The sequence below is a fragment of the Mytilus edulis genome, chromosome 3 (genome assembly GCF_963676685.1).
Source record: "Mytilus edulis chromosome 3, xbMytEdul2.2, whole genome shotgun sequence".
NCBI lineage: Eukaryota > Metazoa > Mollusca > Bivalvia > Mytilida > Mytilidae > Mytilus > Mytilus edulis.
Genome location: NC_092346.1, coordinates 41,171,805 through 41,193,800, shown reverse-complemented (window position 1 = coordinate 41,193,800; position 21,996 = coordinate 41,171,805). Strand labels below are relative to the sequence as shown.

Sequence of the window (21,996 nt, the reverse complement as noted above, 5' to 3'; positions counted from 1 at the left end):
TCGCCAGACTCGCGTTTTATCTACAAGAGACTCATATTTGCATGAACCTCCAATAAAAAGTCTCTGCAGGGCCAACGAAAGTACGAAGTTAAAGAGCTTTGAGGAACCAAAATTCCGAACGTTTTTGCCAAATGCAGCTAAACTAATTCATTCCTGAGGTAGAAAATCCTTAATAAAATTGAGAATAAAAATGGGGAATGTGCCAAAGAGACAACAACCCGACCATAGAAAAAAACACAACAGCAGAAGGTCACCAACAGGTCTTCAATGTATCGAGAAATTCCCGCACCCGGAGGCGTCCTTCAGCTGGCCCCTAAACAAATATATACTAGTTTAGTGATAATGAACGCTATACTAATTTCCAAATTGTACACAAGAAACTAAAATTAAAATAATACAAGACTAACAAAGGCCAGAGGCTCCTGACTTGGGACAGGCGCAAAAATGCGGCGGGGTTAAACATGTTTGTGAGATCTCAACCCTCCCCCTATACCTCTAGCCAATGTAGAAAAGTAAACGCATAACAATACGCACATTAAAATTCAGTTCAACAAAAGTCCGAGTCTGATGTCAGAAGATGTAACCAAAGAAAATAAACAAAATGACAATAATACATAAATAACAACAGACTACTAGCAGTTAACTGACATGCCAGCTCCAGACTTCAATTAAACTGACTGAAAGATTATGATTTCATCATATATACATCAGGCACAATCCTTCCCGTTAGGGGTTTAGTATTATACCATAATAACATATATGAGAAGAACATAACCATTGTCATGCCAACAACTGGTTTTTGAATAAATGTGTTTAGTTTCGATGCAGAGACCCTATAAGTGAATCAAAATGAACGCCAACATATGCAATCTTTAATGACCTGACAACAGTATCGTAACTATAACCCTTCTTAATAAGTCTATTCAAAGGTTTTGTTAGTTTTTGAGGTGAATACTGACACCTTTGTGCTTTATAAAGAATATTTCCATAAAAATTTGGATGTGAAATTGAACGTATGAGAAGTCTACATGTTGAGCTATATTTACGAATGATGTCCTTGTACCGATGATAAAATTTAGTAAATGTTTTGACTAGTTTGTGATATGGAAAACTCTGGTGTAATAATTTTTCAGTAATACATAAATTTCTCTCGTTAAAATCCAAAACATTGTTACATACACGAGCGAATCGTACAAGTTGAGATATATAAACACCGTAGACTGTACGAAGGAACTTATATTTGGAAGGCATAACTTTAACTCTAATTATAAAGGAGAATATTTTCCTTCTTATCATTAAGACCTTTCGTTTTAAATGTTACCAGATAAACCCACACATACAGATACTTTTACCATATATCCACAACACATTTAAATCTATGATATGACATACACATCTCTAAGGTGTGCTGTGACGTTTTACTTAATACAAAAAAAAAGTTATTGATGTAAATTAAGATTCTTATAAGGTATACCTTATTCATCAACTTCACGTTTACATTAGACATTCGACAATCAAAACAGAATCTTCGTTTTACTGTCGAAAACACATATATTGAAAAAGCGGTCGACCAAATGATTGCTTTCAATTTATCTTCATACATACATAAATATATATAATTATTCATGGATCCCTGAGTGTTTATAAAATCTCCCTGTACAGATTAAGCTAGCCAGAATATTGTTTTCCTGTTTCTTTTCTATTTCAATGGTATGAAAACACGATTTACTACCCTCTTTGATTACTTTTAATCTAACATGGTAGTTGTCGATTTCAGATGGTAGCAAATTATATGGCAGTCGGACCAATGTGCCTTCATATAACAGGCAGACCAGAGCTTCCCAAAGGCATATTGGCAACACATATGATGGGTATACCTAATATTTTCAGGAAAGGAACAAACAAACAAAATATTGTCATGAGCTGGATATTGTTTGATGGCGGAGACGAGGAAATGAAGTGAGTTTAATTTCAGATCAATATGTATGTCCTGAAAACCCGAGGACGTCCAGTTATTCAAGAATCATGTGAACACTCAAATCAGTATTAGATGTGCCCAGAATTGTTTATTAATAAAATTGAGAAAGGAAATGGTGAATATGTCAAAGCGACAACCACCCGACCATAGAGCAAACAACAGCCGAAGGCAACCAATGGGTCTTCAATGTAGCGAGAATTCCCGCACCCGTAGGTGTCCTTCAGCTGGCCCCTAAAATATGCATAATAGTACAGTGATAATGGACGTCATACTAAACTCCGAATTATACACAAGAAACTAAAATTTAAAATCATACAAGACTAACAAAGGCCAGAGGCTCCTGACTTGGGACAGGCGCAAAATTGCGGCGGGGTTAAACATGTTTATGAGATCTCAACCCTCCCCCTATACCTCTAGCCAATGTAGAAAAGTAAAAGAATAACAATACGCACATTAAAATTCAGTTCAAGAGAAGTCCGAGTCTGATGTCAAAAGATGTAACAAAAGAAAATAAATAAAATGACAATAATACATAAATAACAACAGACTACTAGCAGTTAACTGACATGCCAGCTCCAGACCTCAATTAAACTGATTGAAAGATTATGTCTTCATCATATGAATATCAGGTACAATCCCTCCCGTTAGGGGTTTAGTATCATACTATCATAAAATATATGAGAAGAACATAACCCGTGTCATGCCAACAACTGTTTTTTTAGAAATAAATGTGTTTAGTTCCGATGCAAAGACCCTATCAGTGAATCAATGTTAAAGCCAAAATATGCAATCTTTAATGACCTGACAACAGTATCGTAACTATATCCCCTTTTAATAAGTCTATTTAAAGGTTTTGTTAGTTTCTGAGGAGAATACTGACATTTTTGTGCTTTATAAAGAATATTTCCATAAAATTTTGGATGTGAAATACCTGAACGTATAAGATGTCTGCATGTTGAGTTATATTTACGAATTATTTCCTTATACCGGTGATAAAATTTAAAACCCGAAATATGCTCCTTATTCGTCTTAAATGAACTCTTTGAAAAGCATTTGTAAAATGTAATGGAAAGGAAATTGGTTATTGTTTGGCCATATCAAAGATATCGCACAATATGTTTACACTAATATTTATTTACATATATCAATATCATCTTGAAAATTCACTCTAAACAACTCATTCACATGTGCTGTATAAAGAAACATAATTTCAATAGTTGTAGTGTTAACTTGTCACGTAAGGCGATTCAAGAGATAGACATAAGACATATGACAAAGCTTGTGTAGATGTGATAATTATTTTCATTATTTTATATATTTCATTTTATATATTAATTTTTTACAGGGCTTGGCTAGATGCTATAAAACCAACAGTAAGTACAAGACAATAATATTAACAGTAAATATTTTTTTCTGACCAGATGTGTGGTTCGGTAATATGTGTATCTACAATGTCGATCACAGCCGTAATATATATTTGAAAAATCAAAAACCTAAAAGGGATACATTCCTTGATTTTATATGATTTCGAAAATTTCAATGAAACAATGTGTGTACTAGTATTTTCATGTCAGTACTCAGTGCTTACCATTGAACTAGTGTCACCTTCAGTGACTTGTTTCCCCCCCCCCCCCCCGAGGTATCGACACAGTGGTAGAAAAACATTAACGGTATCAGTTTACTGCGCATTCCGACAATTAATATCTCTTTAGCTATACTTGAGGTAATATTAAATGGAAATTTCATACTAATAAATATAGCTTTAGTTTAAATACTTGAATCATCTTTGTTATGTTTCTGTAAAACAAGTGATTGCCCAATTTAGTATTCATTGAGACACATTTTAGAGAATACAATTTTGTTTTCCTTTCTGTCTGATAAATATGCAAAACAGTAAATTTAAATTTTATCAATGGAAGTTGTTTTATCAACTGAATTTTTCTCCGGATTTTTATTTATTAAATTGTATATTTTATTTTAGCTACCTCCACCACCTCCAAGACCAGAACGACCGCCTCATTCTCACCATACAAAGCAGAATGGTCACCCACAACAGAATGGTCAACCACAACAAAATGGTCACCCACCACCATATGGATTCAATACTAATGCTGTGCATCGTAAGTGTGAAGAAGAAACAAATCTTAAAAGGTCACAAAAGAGTAATTTTTCAATGTCATTATGTTTTGTAAAATTTTGCATAGAGCTTATTCATATTGAACTTCAACATGTTCAAGTGAATATAAAAATATACTGATGAACTGTTTAACTTGAACCAAAAGAGAAAAAGATAACAATTAAAAGAAAAACAATCAACTTGATGATGAAAATTGAAAAAAAATAACCAAACGGCGTGGCGAGTAAGTTCAGGTGATACAGCAAATCCTGATAAACTATTGACACTTGTTTGTTAGTCATTGAAAGTAATAAATCGATGATATGTCATATTCGCTTGTGTCCCAAACTAAGAACACAGTGCGGATATGACAATAACGTATAACATATCCATGGCCATCATAGTGAATAAAATAATGATGTTAGTCACGATAGCAGGAATAAATAATTGTATTCATTTTAAGTTCGGTAGAATATATGCGTTTAAACATAGTCACCAAACTCTGAATTATTTTAGAGAGAGTTTATCAACTATATATATCTGATATAGCGGAACGTGAAGCTAAAGGATAATGCTAGATGTGTTATTCCCCATTAGAAGTTTCTGTATAAATTAAGCACTCTATAAATAAACCAACAAGTCGGTAAGAGTAGCAGAGTTGGTTCCCATGGAAATGCCGATTGTTGTTGGGAAACCCGTCCTCAAACATACCAAATATGTTGTCGATCAAGAAATCATATATCTTGATATTGTTTCAGAGTTTTGTTTGTTTAAAGATGTTTAAACATGACCAAAGACGTAACAAATAATCAATAAACTCATCATAGATACCAGGATTAAATTTTGTATTCAAAGCATTGTTCTTCAAACCTCGTTTTGAGTGTTTTTCTCTACGAATATAGTTAAAGCAAACAAAATGTGAAGTCGGTGATCCTATGATTATTCTCATTAGTGAAACGAAACTTTATCTAACAGCAATGTTTCTCATTTTTTGGAAAATGAATTAATTGTTCATTGACAAATAAAAAAAAAAAAGGTTTTCGTCGATTTCATTTGTTTTTTTTTAATACGTCTGACATCTACCTATTTCAAGACTATTCATTTATTATATACCACCAAAAAAAAAAAGATATTCGAGTTCAGGTTTTGATAAGAGTAAAAGTGTACATTATAAATTTTAGATGGAAATAAGAGTTAATCTCCCTTAGGGAAAAAATCCTTTGATTGATGAACCTGTTTTATCATAGGCATATTTTGATCATATAGCTCATAAGTATTCAAGTGTATTTAATAAAAACTTCGTTCAAAAGCCAAATACATGTACATAAAAAATTCAGAACAAAACATGCTAGGTCATTCATAATATAAACTATGAAATATGTACAACTTGTATAAACTGCAATCTGATTCAATTTTTCCTTTTGCAGCTGCTAACAACAATGCTGGTAAGTCCGGTATTTTTAATAAGTTTTAAAAAAAATGTCACTGTATTATATTCAAACTATAAGAAAAAAGTAAAATCACAAAAATCCTGCATTCCGAGAAAAATTGAAACCGGAAAGTCCCTAATCAAATGGCAAAATCAAATGTTAAAACACATCAAACGAATGGACATCAACTGTCATATTCCTGACTTGGTACATGCATTTTCAAATGTTGAAAATTGTGAATTGAACCTGGTTTTATAGCGCTTAACCTCTCACTTGTACGACAGTCGCATCAAATTCCGCTATATTGACAACGATGCGCGAACAAAACAAACAGACACAATATATCATATATTAGACGCTGTGTTTGACTTGCAAAACGAATGTTACTTCACTTTATAAATATTTTGAAAATATATAAAAAAAAAAAAAGACTTCAATGACACTGTATTGCTCACCTGGTATATTTGCATAACAATCTGTCAATGGTACAATGCAACAAGAATAATGGCGACTGTTCGATGAAAATTTTCCCTGGCTGATATTTATTTATGGACCGAGTATCGTTCATCTGTAACAGTGTTTAAGAAAATATTATTTTTTTAAAAAGGATCGTAAAAGTCATTTAGGCACATCAGCTGCCGTAAGAACTTTTTCACAATAACATTCGTATTATCTGCTGATTTGTAGATTTATATTGCTCACAATGTTTGCCTGCTAAAAGATTAAGTATATCTATCATAGCTTTCAAATTCTTATGTAAAACACTATTATAGGTCGAAAATCACTATTTTAGGAAAATATTTTACATTTTGTCTGCATCTCGGATAGTTTTAATCATCATTCACATAACTAAGAGTATACATTTTCATTCTAGGCAATGCTTGAATTGCAAGTGGAATCAAAACAAGTAAAGATTATAGATTAAATTAAGATATGTTCTTTTATGATTCTGTCTTCTTTTTTTTTTAGCTTACCCACAAACAAATAATGGCTATCCACCTAACCAGCAAGGAAGACAAAGACAGAATGGTAAGTAAATACAAACAAAAGATAAACAATGTATTCGTTGATGTGGAACTTTTCAGCTATTGAATGCTTTAAACAATATATTTTGGATACAGTCTTCTTGGTCTTCATAACCATAGATCTGGAATCCTTGTCGAAATTCAGCTTTTCGTCAAGTAAGACAGGTTTGTCAGGCCAACTTAATCAGAAATATGATAAAAAAAATACTTGAAAGTGTTTTTTTCTGTTCATCTGGATTGAAATTATATGATTTATCAAAATCATCCTTCCAAAATGTGTGTGTAAGTCATCATGATTTGGTTGACCGTTATGGAATAAATGTGACCACGGAAATCAATTATGAAACCACAATCCTGTTCTCTTTGTCTCAACAAGTAATATTTAGATATTAATATATAAATAAGTAAACGATCTAACCGTCTTTTGCGTGGGTTCGTATTACTGTAAACCAACTTATTTTCGCGAACGATTTATTTTCGCGATTTCGCTAGTAGAAAAATAACGCGAATATAAATCGCCGCGAATATGTAAAACTTAGATCTTTCCTTATTAAACTATATCCAGAAATTAGAAAATCGCGAAATTAAATATCCGCGAAATAGACTTGAAAGGGTAAAACGCGAAATAAAGTATCCGCGAAAGTAAGTTGGTTTACAGTATTCCGTCTTTAGTTTTCCGTGTAGTGTTTTGTAAACTGTTTAATATCTGTTCGTCATTTTACTTTGTTGTGTGTTTATGATTGTCCCTTTGATTTCTTCCACACTATCATGTATTTAGTGGTATCTTTGTTTCAATTTGCTGGCCATGGAGTAACTGAAAGTCCAGATGATTTTATATAACTGACAGTCACAAATTCTCCAGTAGATAAATTCTTATGAAGTGGCAGTTCAAAAGTTCATTTTCTGACAAATGGGTAAATTTTCAATATATCAAAAGATCCTCAAATATTAATTACAACATATAAAAAAATTACTTTTAAATAATATTATTTAAAGAATTACTACTAGTATATTATTTTTTCTGTATATGATGAAATAACACTAAAAATGTGATGAACACTGAAGAACAGTGATTATTTAAAAGTGTGCTACACATCTTTTAGGTTATTTCGAATAGACAGAAAAAAATATTAACCATTCCGTATAAATTATTTCTCAATTCAATTTTATAGAGTAAATCATGAACAACGTTGATGATCTGAATGTTACATGACAAAATTATGTCTATGAACTGATAGAGAAATAAACTTTCGGCCAATCAGAAGACTTGTCACATCTAAAATTGAATAATATAATAATAATGATTTCATTTATATATTGATATATTACTAATTACGGCCTAAGAGCTGATAGATTTTTTTCAGCCAACCGAAGACTTGTGACATCAAACATACATTTAATAAGAATAATGAATGTATTTATTTCTTGATATATTACCAAATAAGGTCAAGGAGGTGGTCACACATCTGTTGTAGTACAGAATGGTGGAGGAGGAGGAGGAGGACATCGTGACAATAATGACTTTGCAACTGGTAAGTTGAAGCAGGAATTAGTTTTGATGAAATAATCGTTTGTTAAGCTTTAACGATATTTATTAAGAATTAGGAGATAACTATATTGTGTTATAATTGTTGATTTGATGGTCGCAAATTAAGCTTACTGGCGACTATAATAAAATATTGTTATCTCCATTCTAATGAAACCCACAGAAAACAACGTCAGTCATACATATAAAATCTGTCATACGTCGCCTGCGCTTGTACGTACTTTTCATAGCATCAATTGCGAATTGATGCCATGACAATTGGTGACGTTATCTAATCAATATGAACGTTACAAACAATGTGGCATTAGAATCGATATTTGACATGATCGTTTCTATATACCTATGATTTTTTTTCTGTCAATGGTTAGAATATAGACCTCTCATTTACTAAATACATACAATCAAAGATAAATAATGAATTTGTTGCTTTTTGGGCTATAATATAATGATTTTACCAGGAATGACATTGCCATGGACTTTGAACGTCATAGATGTATGAAAATATCGTTATATATAGAGAAAGCATAAAGGCCTTGCATAAACAAAAAGAATGTGTTACACAAAGGAGTAGGAATAAGTTAGATTAATAATATAAACCTATTAGATTGATGTTATATCATGTATTATTTCAATCTAATTGTGAATTTTATTTATACTCTAAAAGAAGCTTAAAATTAGTCTTGCAGAAGAAAATGTAACAATCAATTGATAGAAATAAAGAAATATCTTTGTGGTGTAAACAAAACTGTTTTTAATACCTTTTAAAAAAACATTCAAACCAAACATTATCATTTTGTATTTAACAAAATCGGTGTAGCGCTATGTTCCTCGGCGACTATGTATGGCTGGTCAACAATGTTTTGTATGCAGATTGGTTTTGATATATATATATATCTGAAATTTGTGTTTATTCCTTAGCAACTAAACATGCCAGGTCAGCCTTTTGTAGAAGTATATTTTTTATACTTTGATATAAATGTTTGGAGAAGACGTTACTAAGTTGAAAAACCATTTGTTCTTTTTGAGCAATAAAAAACGTTTTGATACCATAATACACATTCATTGTAATTATGATTGTAACGAAATTTCGATTCAAACATGGAAGATGTTAAAAGGTTTCCTAAATATTTTTTTTCGTGATAAATTATAGGAACCTTTTTATACATTTACAAACACTGCTATTTTAATCGTCGAATGTGTCATTACTGTGTTATAAAACAAATACAAAGGCATCATTGAAACACGTTTGATTAAACTAGTTTTAATTTCACTTTATTTTTTTAGGAATGCTTTTAGGAGGTGCATTAGGCTATGGTATTGGTGGATATGGTCCAGGTTATGGATGGGGATATGGTTGGGGCTGGGGACCGCATCCATATGCTGGATACTGGGGAAGTTGGAGCAATTTTGGAAGTCGTGGAGGTAACATGGAGAATAATTACTATGACTGTGATCACGACAATGGACATTACGGATATGATGATAATGATGTCGGGGATTTTGAAGCCGGAGATAATGGGGATGGTGGTGACTTTGGTGATGGAGGTGATGGGGGCGGGTGTGGTGATGGCGGTGGATGTGGAGGAGGATGCGGAGGAGGAGGGTGTGGAGGAGGATGCGGAGGAGGGTGTGGAGGGTGTGGAGGATAGATGTCACACCCGTTTTGCAAAACATTTAAAGGATTTTATTTTGTTTTCTTTATAAGATATATGTTACAATTGCTAAACATAGTAACCTATACATAAATGTACTAAAAAAAAGATCGAATGAAGGATGTCACACATTAATTGAATTTTCATTTTTTGTCTTTTATATGTCTTTCAACCAACAGATGGCAGCAGGTCTGCCTAATTTAAGAAGTTTTTGTGCCATTTATCATAAATCAATAACAGAAAAAAGTCTATGTGGATATTTTGGGCATGCATTTGAAATGCACAAGTCATAAATTTACAAAGACGAGCTTTTCGTTTTTATATAATTTTAATTGTGATATAAATGTAAGTAGACATATTCACACAGGTTTTGAATAATTCGCTTAAAGGTTCAAATGAAACTGTCTATTTAGTATGCCATTACAGTTATAAAACGTGTTAACAAATCAACTGAAAGATTGTCTCGTTACCGTTAATTGTTTTTATGAGACAAACATGATATATACAATTTTTTCATGTTCCAATTTGAGATTTATAAATATATATTTTTTTTGTATTTCAATGTTGATGTGCTAGGCAATTTCATTTGGGGAAATTGTCTGTCATTTCAGTTGTGATATAAGTAGTCATTACAGTTGGGATATACGTAATGAAATCCGTCCATAATTTAGTTATATTTATATTCGATATAGAATACCCCTTTACATCGATGTAGACTAGTACTTGGTTTTAGATGTATACAGTGGTTTTTATCTTATTTTGATTGTGTTTATCTACATTTATTTTTTGCTGTTTTGTTTTGTTTTTAAAATTTGTTGCATTTATAACTATTTCTATGCATTCTGTCTATCATATGATGGGAATATTACTCTATAAATTTCTTGCATACGAACAACTTTTCTTTATTTATCTTTACCAAGAAGCAAACATTATCTTTTTACATAGGTTTTCAAACATTTTGCATCATTGCTATTTTCTGTGACATATTTAGTGTAAATATATAGTTGAGCGAAGGTATTGACAAAAATGTACAAACATATTTTTATTGCATGCAGGAAATACTGATCATACATTGTAGATGAAAATATATGACATAAATTTTTATTTTTGTACAATGACACTGTAATAGTAATCAATTATTTGAAAAAAATATCAAAGACATTACAACTCCCTTAAATCATTTAAAATGTGTGAACCTGAAAATAATCAGGTTTCGAAATTGTGAAGATCACTGAAGGTTTTAAGTATCATATAAAAAAGGAGGAGATGCGGTATGACAGCTAATGCGACAACTATACTCCTGTCATCGTATGCGTTTTGTTTCGGAAAGTGATAATTTCATTGCATTTTTACAAGATTTATTAAAATCTGTCAAAGTCAGAAAGAAAAAGAAAAGAAGCTAATCAACAGCTTAAAACTATTGTTTCAATTTTTACTTCCCCTTAAAGACACATAACGCGCGAAAATGGATGCTAACCCGGTGGTTATAATGGAATTAAAACCATTTTCATCAAGCTGTTTATTTCCGAAGTCAGAAGATTTGGTTAGCTACCGGTACCTCATGTTCCAATGTTCCTATTTGTCATATGTTCATTGCCCTTGGTCTCATTTCTGAGGTTAAATGACTACTTAAAGATTTTTTCATGAATTTTTTAACTTATTGTAATTGAAATACTGGTTCATTGCAACAACTGGGTTCACTTGACTTTGATTGCATTTCAAAGAACCCTAATCATTGTAATTTCTTGTGCAATATGTGAACTATATTTGATGTCCGGAACTTTTGTAAGTACACATATCCGTCAAGCAGGGCTTATCTGATCTTTACCTTATTTTCATGGCTTGGTAGTCAATGTTAATTTGTTGCGGTTAGGTTTGTTTCTTAGATGCTTTAACTAATAATTTAACTTTACTTTGTATATGAAATAATTGAATTCTGTATATGTCCGTAAAGCAAGATTTTACTGGCTTGTCACTTTTGAATTTTTGAAATACTAAGGCTTTGCAACTACAGAAATAGATAACCTTAGCTTTTAGTCCTCAATGCTCATCAACTTCGTACTTTATTTGATCTTTTTTACTTTTTTGGATTAGAGCTTCACTGATGAATCTTTTGTAGACGAAACGCACGTCTGGCGCAAATACAAAATTTAATCCTGGAATCTATGATGAGTTTATATACCTCATTTTAACATCAGTGTGTCTGTTGTTCAAACTGTTTTCTCATATCTGATGTTTGTCCCTTGATTTTGTTTTATCTCAATTGATTTAAGGCCTTTGAACAGCGATAAACTTCTGGTGCCTTTATTTATCTGATCACCAATAATGTTAAGTGTTTATGATGCTTGAATGGAAACTTTAGTCTTAAGACTTTTAGCATTTTAAAATCATGATCAGTAAAGCAGATAAAATGTTTCTGCATTTGAATTGAATGTTCAGATAAACAAACCTCACCAAATGTATTTAAAGACATTCTCGACAAACACATGAATAATGCACATTAAATATCTGAAATTCTTTTAATTTGTAATTTGATAATTGTTATGCTTACTATTAATAAATCATTTTAAAATACGCATGCATAATTGTTAAAAGAAGCTATGTGGTTGACATTAATGAGAACAGCAATCCAATCTTTCTCATTAACAAAATAAAGGTGGTTTAGAATATATATGCGAGAGGTATTTAAGCTGATGGAAAGAAGAGGAATTATTTTAAAAATGCGATGATTTGAACAAAAGTATCTCAGTTGTTTCTCGTTTTTATCAATGGACACCTAATATTCGCATTTGTCTTGTTGATGTGTAGGTCTAACCTTTTATAGTTTAGATGAGTAATGCGTTAGTATCTGGCTGACGAAACAAACATAAAATTACCAATAAAAAATAGAAAGTAGTTGAGTTCGACCACAGGATAAGAGTCTCCTGCTTAATGTGTTTCCATCACCAACAATGCGAATCTACAATCAATCGAAATGTCACACACGAGAATATGACACAATCCGTAATTTAAAGATTCAGATAACTATTCTGCTTATTTAAGATCTAAGACGCTTAAACATATCATTAGTTAGTTGAGACCCATCGAATCTGTCAATCAACTCGTAGTGTGGACAGTTAAACTTTTTAAGTGTCGATATAGGATTTCTTTCTCCTACCTCTGATGGAGCAATTTTTGTGCATGGAGCGCATCCTTGTTAATGATGTCCATATGATGTGAACATGCATGAGCGTAGCGTATTACATGAGATATGTAAACTCTGTAGGATGAAAGCAGAAGGTATTTCAATGTTACGAAATGGGAAGTTGAAATCCTCACGTTATAATAGATTCTAGTTTGAAGTCGTCTATCTAAATCAATTTCAAAGACAATGTCCACATATAAAGTCGACCATCTAGTTTCGGTCATCTCCTTAATTTCAAGGATATATGAGATGTAGGATTTTACTGAAATATAGGTCATATAGTTACATAGTGAATATACAGAACATTATAAGATGCTTTTCTTTTTCTTTAAGAAGACCATCTGTTTCGTATCAGTACAATAACAAGCCGAAGGCGCACAAATAGTTATTACTAGAATACCTTCTGTTTTTAACTATCAACCCTCTAATAGTTATCAAAGGTACCAGGATTATAATTTTATACGCCAGACGCGCGTTTCGTCTTCATAAGACTCATCAGTGACGTGCATATCAAAATAGTTATAAAGCCAAACAAGTACAAAGTTGAAGAGAATTGAGGACCCAAAATTCCAAAATATTGTGTCAAATACGTCTAAGGTAATCCATACCTGGGATAAGAAATCCTTAGTTTTTCGAAAAATGCAATGTTTTGGAAACAGGAAATTTATAATAAAAAAAAATGACCATATAATTGATATTCATGTCAACACCGAAGTGCTGACTACTGGGCTGGTGATACTCTCGGGGAAGAAACTTCCACAAGCATTGGCATCGATCGTGTGGTGTAAATAGTTATCAGAGGTAACAGGAATATAATTTTATACGCCAGACGCGCGTTTCGTGTACATAAAAATTATCATTGACGCTCATATCAAAATAGTTATAAAGCCAAACAAGTACAAAGTTGAAGAGCATTGAGGATCCAAAAATTCCAAAATATTGTGTCAAATACGTCTAAGGTAATCCATGTCTGGGATAAGAAAATCCTTAGTTTTTCGAAAAAATCAAAGTTTTGTAAACATGAAATTTAAAAAAAAATGACCATATAATTGATATTCATGCCAACACCGAAGTGCTGACTACTGGGCTGGCGATACCATTGATATTCTTTAACCTCAACTATTATGTTGTCAATTAAATGCTGATAACATCATCTTCGGAGAAATGAATATTTGTTTTTGTAGAAATTGCTGTGTTTCATGAGACGAAGTTGTCGATCCTTTAATTCTGCATGGTAAGTAGCAGTGTAGAGTTCCGTAGAACAAAAAGTGATATTTTTTTACTTTTTATTGCAAAATTGAAAACCTGATAATTGGAGATTTGGGTATAGATTTACTTCTTAAGAATTCAAATCTGGTTTTCATCACTAGCTGAATTGAACTTATTCGAAAATATTTGTAGAGGCAATCGTTTATGGTGGTTTTATCCACCATTTTCTACATTTGAAAATGCCTGTACCAAGTCAGGAATATGACAGTTCTTGTCCATTCTTTTTTGATGCGTTTTGTTATTTGATTTGATTTGTTATTTGCCATGTGATTATGGACTTTCCGAATTGATTTTCCTCTAAGTTCAATATTTTTGTGATTTTACTTTTTACAGTAGAGAAATAGCGTTAAGGACTAGAATTATATTCATATTAAATAGTTAAGATTTTGGTTGTCTCGTTTATCAATGTATAACTGAGGAATGGCTTTTGATTATTAGACAATCTTTTAATTCTGTTTATTCTTTAACTATACATCAAAGTTATCTGTAGCAATAACTTAATGTTTGTATAACATATTTCAATGCAAAAAAACAACAGAAACAAACAATTTATTTAAACTATTGATTAGAGATTTGATACTTATCACAAAAATTACAAATGAAGACCATTTGATTACACGGGAAAGTTTAGCAACCTATTAAACGAAATTTTACCTTTCCTAACATGTCTCTATGATACAAGATAATAACATTACAAATACAAATATTTTATAATAATCTCACCACTCTATTTACATAACTTTATACATTAATTGATATGATCACGATTATAATTTAAAACAATGAGAGCATTTCTGATAAGAATTATGAGCCAACCATTTAAAATACCTAAATTGAAAATGGAAATGGGAAATTTGTCATAGAGACAACAACCTGTTCAAGAAGTAAAAAACAAAAAAAAAACAGCCGAAGACCACCTATATACAGACTATATAAATATAGGAAGATGTGGTATGAGATATATATGAATTGCAAATTGTATTTTTTTCTTGTTAATCAACTAACGCCTGTCCATTATGTCTTTTTAATCGATTTATTGTTATGCGTTTTCATAATTATAATTATTGTCTTCCCTTTATATACAAAATAAGGAATATTCGAACAAATTGTCACATGAATCTGAAATTCTTGGTAGAAAAATAATTTTACTCAGACCTTTATTTACATTCTTTGCAAAACCGAAAGGAAAGATTGCTAAAAACACAGTTCTCATCAAGAATATAGAATTAACACTAAAATAAACGTGGGAAAATAATTATAAAAATGTATAAAAAGAAAACCATAAAATTAAACTTATGACTACAACTTTTTCTTCCAAGGTTATCTCTACGATTCGTCTTAACTTAGCAACTACCAACTTACATCATACATACGTATTTTATGTTCTTTGGCAAACATAGAGGCATTAACCTATACATCCAGTTTTGATAATTTCTTGATTTAACTTTTGTAGACTAAATATTAATTCACGAGGTAAATTTGAGTTCGTTCATATATTTGGCTTCCACTTTGCGCATACGACCATTGCTTTGTTGACTAATAAGTATAAACCAATGTTATCATATAATTTAAACTAAAGACGAGAAGAAAAACAATACTTTTTGCTATAAACAAAAACAGATGAACAATTCTGAAGAGAATGCAGTTAACAAAACTTTGAACAAAACAATTAATGTTCTCGAGATGATGAGTTATTCTATTGATGGCAAAATGAAACATGAACCTTTCTGTTTTCATTTGTCGAAAATACTCATGCTCTAACGTTTGTTCTTAAAGATTTTTTTATTTTCTCCCAGAAAACAACATTTCCTTGTTCGTCATTGGGGTATTCAATATAGGACTCTTTCTGGACTAGTTCTAGCATGACTAGTGGAAGTTCTTTAGGCAAAATTTGTTCATAAAACACAAGGAATAAAATGTTCCTTCCATCTCGTGAATAAATACTCTCCATACGTGCCATGTTGAACTCGAACATGCAGTAATATGACTCGAGAAACTTTCTTGTTATCAAACAGACTGTTGATCTACTTGTATGGATGCAATTTGTTATGTTTACAGTGATGTCTTGTCCGGGCATAAAATCACGTTGATGTATGCATAGCCTGAAGTTTTCTTCTTTTTCAAGTTTTTCAATGCAGTCTTTAAGGACAAAGCTTCTATCATCATCGGAGTATGATATAAATGCATCATACGTATATTCATCGTCATCAGTGGGCGATAAGTTCTGATAGCTGTACTTTCCTTTTGTCATATAGTACATATATCGTATTTTCCACCGATATCGATACATTAAACTTCCGGTAACAGTCATAATAATAGCTAAGAGTGCTAAAGATACACCTGTTATCAGTCCTAGGTACGATTTACAAGATTTCTCTAACTGAAGGACTTTGTGTTGAAACGGATTCATCCTAATTATGCTACTATCCTCTAAAGTACAGGTATACTCTTGAAGGTCAACAAATATAACATTACTTTCTATCATCCACCGTAAAAAAGAAATTGTCTTGCATGTACATTGCAATGTATTTTTAGAAAGGTCTATAGTAAGCGGTTTGTTTACAAATAATTTGTTCATAACACGCATAGTTTTTGTATCAAAATTCTTGATTTCGTTACAAGAGAGATTCAGAAACTCGAGTTCCTCCAAATGGGAAAATCTAAATGTGATGTCTTGTATTTTGTTGTTACTTAAATCAATATGTTTTAAAGATGGCTGATAATCAAAAATGAAAGGTGAAAGTTCTTTTATATCATTTTGAGATATATCAATATATTTAATGATGGAAGATTTCTTCACATCATAATTATAATAACTATGCTTCGATAAAAATGCACCGAGTAAATTTTGTTTTAAGTTGAGTCGAGTAATGGTTCTTATATCAAATATAAAATGAGTAAGACCATTGTTTGTTAAATCTAAAATTTTTAGACTTGGCGACGGAGCATCAACACAATTCTTAGAGTATCCTGCGGAGTCTACGTTGTCTGTGATGTATATTTCAGTTATGTTTGTAGTATAGAGTTTTTCATTAAGAATACATAACGGAAATTTGCTTAAAGGTAGTAATGACCGGCCCAGTTTTAACGTTTCGATTGAGGTGTATGTTAGATCTCCCGCCATATTCTCTATCGGCGACTTTATTCCATCTACTACTTTTGAATCGAACGTAATTTCGAGATGCTTAAGGTATCTTAAGCGACGGAATGTTCCAATTGTAAATGATATTCCGGAAATTCCATGAAGTGAAATATTTTGCAGATTTCTGGTATTAATAAATGTGGTACTTGTCATGTCAAAGAGAAGATTGTTCCCTAAGACCAACGATTTCAGTTTAGTTAGGTTATTATATCCTTCCCCGAAAGTATTGTTCACTTTAATTGGAGGTACATCTAATTCCAGCGTTTCTAGATCAGATAAATCTGAAATTGTTTTATCTGGAAAACTGTTACAGCATGACGACCAAAGATTGTTATTTTTCAAACTTAAATGTGAAAGAGATTTCAATTGTTTAAAAATACCTACTGGAAAAGTGCGGTTGCTGTAAACAAGTTCATTATTGTCTAGAGAAAGGTAACGTAATCTCTTGAGGTCAGCAAATGTTGTGAGGTTTATAGATGACAAGCTATTAAATGACAAGTCTAGTGTCAAGAGATGTTTAGCAGCTTCGAATGTTCCTTTGCTGATGCGTTCAATCAAATTGTGGGATACGTTTAGAAATACGATAGACTCAGGTAAATTTGGAATTTTTGTTATGTTAATCAACGAACAATCCACATCTACATATCCATGTTTCGTATTACTACACTGGCATCGCTCGTCAAATTTGCACGGAGCTGTTTGTCCAATTTGTAAGCATAGATATGTGTATAACAAAACACATATTATTCTTAGAAAAGACCGCATTTTCGATGATCTGAAAAGAAAAGAATGTACACATTAAAAAATATGGTCCAAATGTAACGTTATGAAGGCCTTCTAAGACCAACCTCAAACTTATTTTATTGATGTCCACAGATCATCCATTTATTTATAAACAACTATGTATCCTACTTGGCAAATGTAATAATTGAAAACATTATAGGTTGCACTTTGTAAATACAGCTGTTTCTCAAAACACGCCTCTTTTGGGGAGATCTTGAATATTCGTAGAAAATTAATTTTGTTTACAAACTGGTTCCCTGTTATGCTCTGTGTGTTCCATCTCACAGAGACATAACTTGGGAATGTTACCAGTAAATATACCCGTGCATATTGTTTACATTGAAATCTGTGGTGACCTTTCATTCGAGGTAGGGGTAGTTAAGAAAATTAGTGTTAGTTTAATCTCTGAGAAGTTCAGGGGGCATATAAACTTTTAAAAAAAATGCCGCACAGCCCTATATTTTGACCTTTGAAAAAAATTGTGGTGCATATGAACTTTCAATTCTAGGATAAGATTTTTTTTTCAAAACTTCATAGTAAAAGTGGTACAGTTTTAGCCGTAAAAGGAGAAGGGAAAAAAGGAAAATTGCATTGTCAATATTTACAGAAATGCAACCTTTAGTGCACTGGCTTAAATATGCTTATAATTTTTCCTCATTAACTTAAATTGGGTATATTAAATTTATGAAATATGGTAATGGTATATAAACATTTGCCTTGGTCATAAATAAATAACATACACACCTTGACATACCTCGGTGAATGTCGGTACCATGTTAGGATTGTGACAATTGGTTTCCACTTGTTCCTTTGGTTGATAACTTTTGATTTTGTCAGTTTTTTACGGATTACTCATTTTTTAATTTACGAGAATTTTTTAATTTTTTTGTTATACTTTTTTGTTTTCATTTCAACATGTTCTAGGAATGAATCTCTGTATTTATTGATTATGAGAATCTAATGTTTTTTTTGTTGTTGTTTTTTTGATTTTCTATTAGTAATTGCTTTTAATTATTTTTGTTATACACTGCCTCTAAGGGCGCCCAAATTGGCCCAATAGAACTTTTCTTCTTAAGGCATTATACAAAAGTATAGGAATTTTAGTTGTTCTCAGATCATACTTTTACTTACCGAATATACAATCTTTGGCAAAAAGAAAGATACCAGAGGGACTGTCAAACTCATAGATTAAAAATAAATTGAAAACGCCATGCATGACTTATTCTGTTAAACTTTATTGAGTAGTTGGTATTATAGCTTTTTTTTGAGCCATGCATTGAAGAATACAAGCCTTTCAAAAGAATGTATTTCATTCAACAATGATAATAGATATAGGAAGATGTGGTGTGAGTGCCAATGAGACAGACAACTCTCCATACAAATAACAATTTAAAAATAAACGATAAGTTTGATTTAGTTATATTATCTACTTGAATTTACGTAGTACTTTTGGGTATTAAATGAAGACAACAGTATTATACCGCTGTTTAAAAGTAATAAATCGATTAAGAGAAAACAAGTCCGAATTACAAACTAAAACCGAGGGAAACTCTTCAACTTTTAGAGGAAAATAACGAAACAACAGAAACACTGAAGTGCAACAAAAAACAAACGACAATGCAACACACACAGAAACGAAAATAATAAACCGAAAAGAATCTCCATCTTGAGTGGATAACTTTTCCAATGTCTGTTTCCCATATTGTATTCTCGGTCGTATAATGTTTATAGAAAAATGTCTGTAAAATGATCAAAAAGTGGTAACATCTTTTGTCTCTGAATCAAATGAATAATTAGGATAAAGTTTTATACTGTGTAGAAAAAGGATATTTATTCATTCACAATTAAATGTATAACACTAAAATTTATCAACATACAGAAAGCAACCCAACGCCCTTAAAATACACTCACCTGATAAATTGGTCGACTGATTAAGTACTAAGCAGATTGCATTTTAAATACACGGAAACAAAAATAATTTAAATTTTCCTTCTTCCTATCATTAATAGAATATTAGGAAACGTATATTTTGTATTAAATTTTGAATAGCATGAGAATGTTTTTTTTTGTCAGTTTACATCGGTCACTTTAGAATACATACATTTATTCAATATTTCACCGTTGGGTTCATATTATAGGGTAGGAATTTCCTGAGACACAATAAATTTACTGATATATATATTGCTTCTTTTTCCTTAGTTATTTTATCACTAGTACTCATTTGGCAGAGGGATACTTCGCAAAATAAGTAATCTATATACATGTACAAGGTATGACACATCCAGTTCTTCAATTAAAATGAAAAGTGTACGCAGATAGTTTTTTCCGCTGTTGACCATATATTAGCATGCTACGTCATGCATTCTGCGACTTACTCCAGACGAGACAAAACTTAGATCAGAATGGATTTGGATATTTGATTTCAGTCAAACTTAATACGATAAACATAAAATTATAAAATACATGCAAATTAGCTGTAGACAAGAATGTGTCCATAGTACACGGATGTCCCACTCGCACTATCATTTTTCATGTTCAGTGGACCGCGAAATCGGGGTAAAACTCCAATTTACTATTCACATTAGAAAGATAATATCATAGGGAACTTGTGTATTAAGTTGCAAGTTGATTGGACTTTATATTTCAAATTGACCAGAAACTTTAACCTGAAGCGGGACAGACGAACGAACGGGCGAGCAGACGCACAGACCAGATAACATAATGCCCATAAATGGGACATAAAAATTAGGTTTTCATTTTGATAATTTGTCAACATCTGTTAGATTTCTATTGTTCAGTGTCATTGAAACCAAGGAAATTATTTGATAAAGAAAACTATTATTGCATTAGTCAACTAAAACACATGTCAAATTTGTTGCAATAATGGCTGAATAAAGAAGGAATAAGATCGACTAATTATGTATAGTATGCCATACTTAAGCTACTGATATTTCACCTAAGTGTCAATAAATCGAATAAGGTATAAATTGACTTTACGGTTACATCATTGAGTGTGCAGGTGAAGGTAATATTTTTTGTCTAGCTTGCTTGTTAGCTGAACCGTGAAGTTATAATAAGGTTAACTATACTACCCTTCTTTCGGAGTAGCCTTTTCCTACAGACATATATATTGGTTATCTGTAGGACTAGTATACTCTTGGGGGAGGGTAGTAAACCTAACTTTTATTAACTTCGTGGTTCAGCCAGCAAGCAAGCTAACAAAATATTTAACCTTTACCTACCAACTCACTGTATTTGCTGTAAGTAATATCAACTGTCAATTAAGTAATGATTGTATTTATACATTTATATATAGCGATAATATATATATATGCATTTGTCAACACGATTTTATAACATCATATTCGTACATTACCATATTATAATAGTACCTAGGTGCAAATCATAAGACTTATATATCTATATGGCAATCGCCATTGGCAGTCAGCAGGGTTAAAGAACATGCGTTGTTCGACCTGTTAGTCAAATTCGCTAGACCCCTTTACCAATAAACTTGTTTTACATGCACACGTGTAAAAATTGCGGTTTTTATCCAACGCAATCATAGGTTTGAACGTTGTTTTCAATTTATACTTATTTATATTTTTTCGTTTGTGTTTGTGTTATATTTTCTTTCGAGTTAATACATATGATCCGTTCATCCTATTTCGACTTTTTAAAATTCAAGAGTGTATTCTTAGTTGAGGTAAATCATATGGTCTTCCAATATGATCCCTAACATCAATGAAGAGATATTGATTGTCGAAATCCGGATATGGTGACCAAATTTTGAAACCTCATGTTTGTGGTATACCATCTTTTCCGCAACATTATTGTTTTCTGTTTGGTATTAAACTAATATTCAGATCCA

The 21,996-nt window shown here is 31.7% G+C and overlaps 2 protein-coding genes across 4 annotated transcripts in view; one reads left to right on the top strand and one right to left on the bottom strand.

Moving 5' to 3' along the window:
• LOC139516493 (uncharacterized) overlaps positions 1–10,934 on the top strand; it is a 93,481-nt gene extending 82,547 nt beyond the window's left edge. Inside the window, exons 4-10 of one of the 3 annotated variants that reach the window (XM_071306633.1) lie at positions 1,778–1,959; positions 3,324–3,351; positions 3,960–4,098; positions 5,522–5,539; positions 6,494–6,553; positions 7,995–8,081; positions 9,380–10,934. In XM_071306633.1, the coding sequence (XP_071162734.1) occupies positions 1,778–1,959; positions 3,324–3,351; positions 3,960–4,098; positions 5,522–5,539; positions 6,494–6,553; positions 7,995–8,081; positions 9,380–9,744 (879 nt within the window). In that variant the 3' untranslated portion in view covers positions 9,745–10,934. The remainder of the gene's footprint in view (positions 1–1,777; positions 1,960–3,323; positions 3,352–3,959; positions 4,099–5,521; positions 5,540–6,493; positions 6,554–7,994; positions 8,082–9,379) is intronic. The other 2 variants (XM_071306635.1, XM_071306634.1) reach the window with 2 other exon arrangements.
• Positions 10,935–15,284: 4,350 nt separating this feature from the next.
• Positions 15,285–20,052, bottom strand: LOC139516492 (toll-like receptor 4). The gene is made up of 3 exons (XM_071306632.1): positions 20,037–20,052; positions 15,709–18,117; positions 15,285–15,634 (listed from the first exon to the last, which is right to left on the bottom strand). Exon 2 carries the CDS (start codon positions 18,105–18,107, stop codon positions 15,951–15,953), a length of 2,157 nt encoding a protein of 718 aa, XP_071162733.1. The 5' UTR covers positions 18,108–18,117; positions 20,037–20,052; the 3' UTR covers positions 15,285–15,634; positions 15,709–15,950.
• Between the last annotated feature and the right edge of the window lie 1,944 nt (positions 20,053–21,996).

Coding starts and splice junctions, on each gene's coding strand:
- LOC139516492 (XM_071306632.1), bottom strand. CDS start 18,107: ATGCGGTCTTTTCTAAGAATAATATGTGTTTTGTTATACACATATCTA.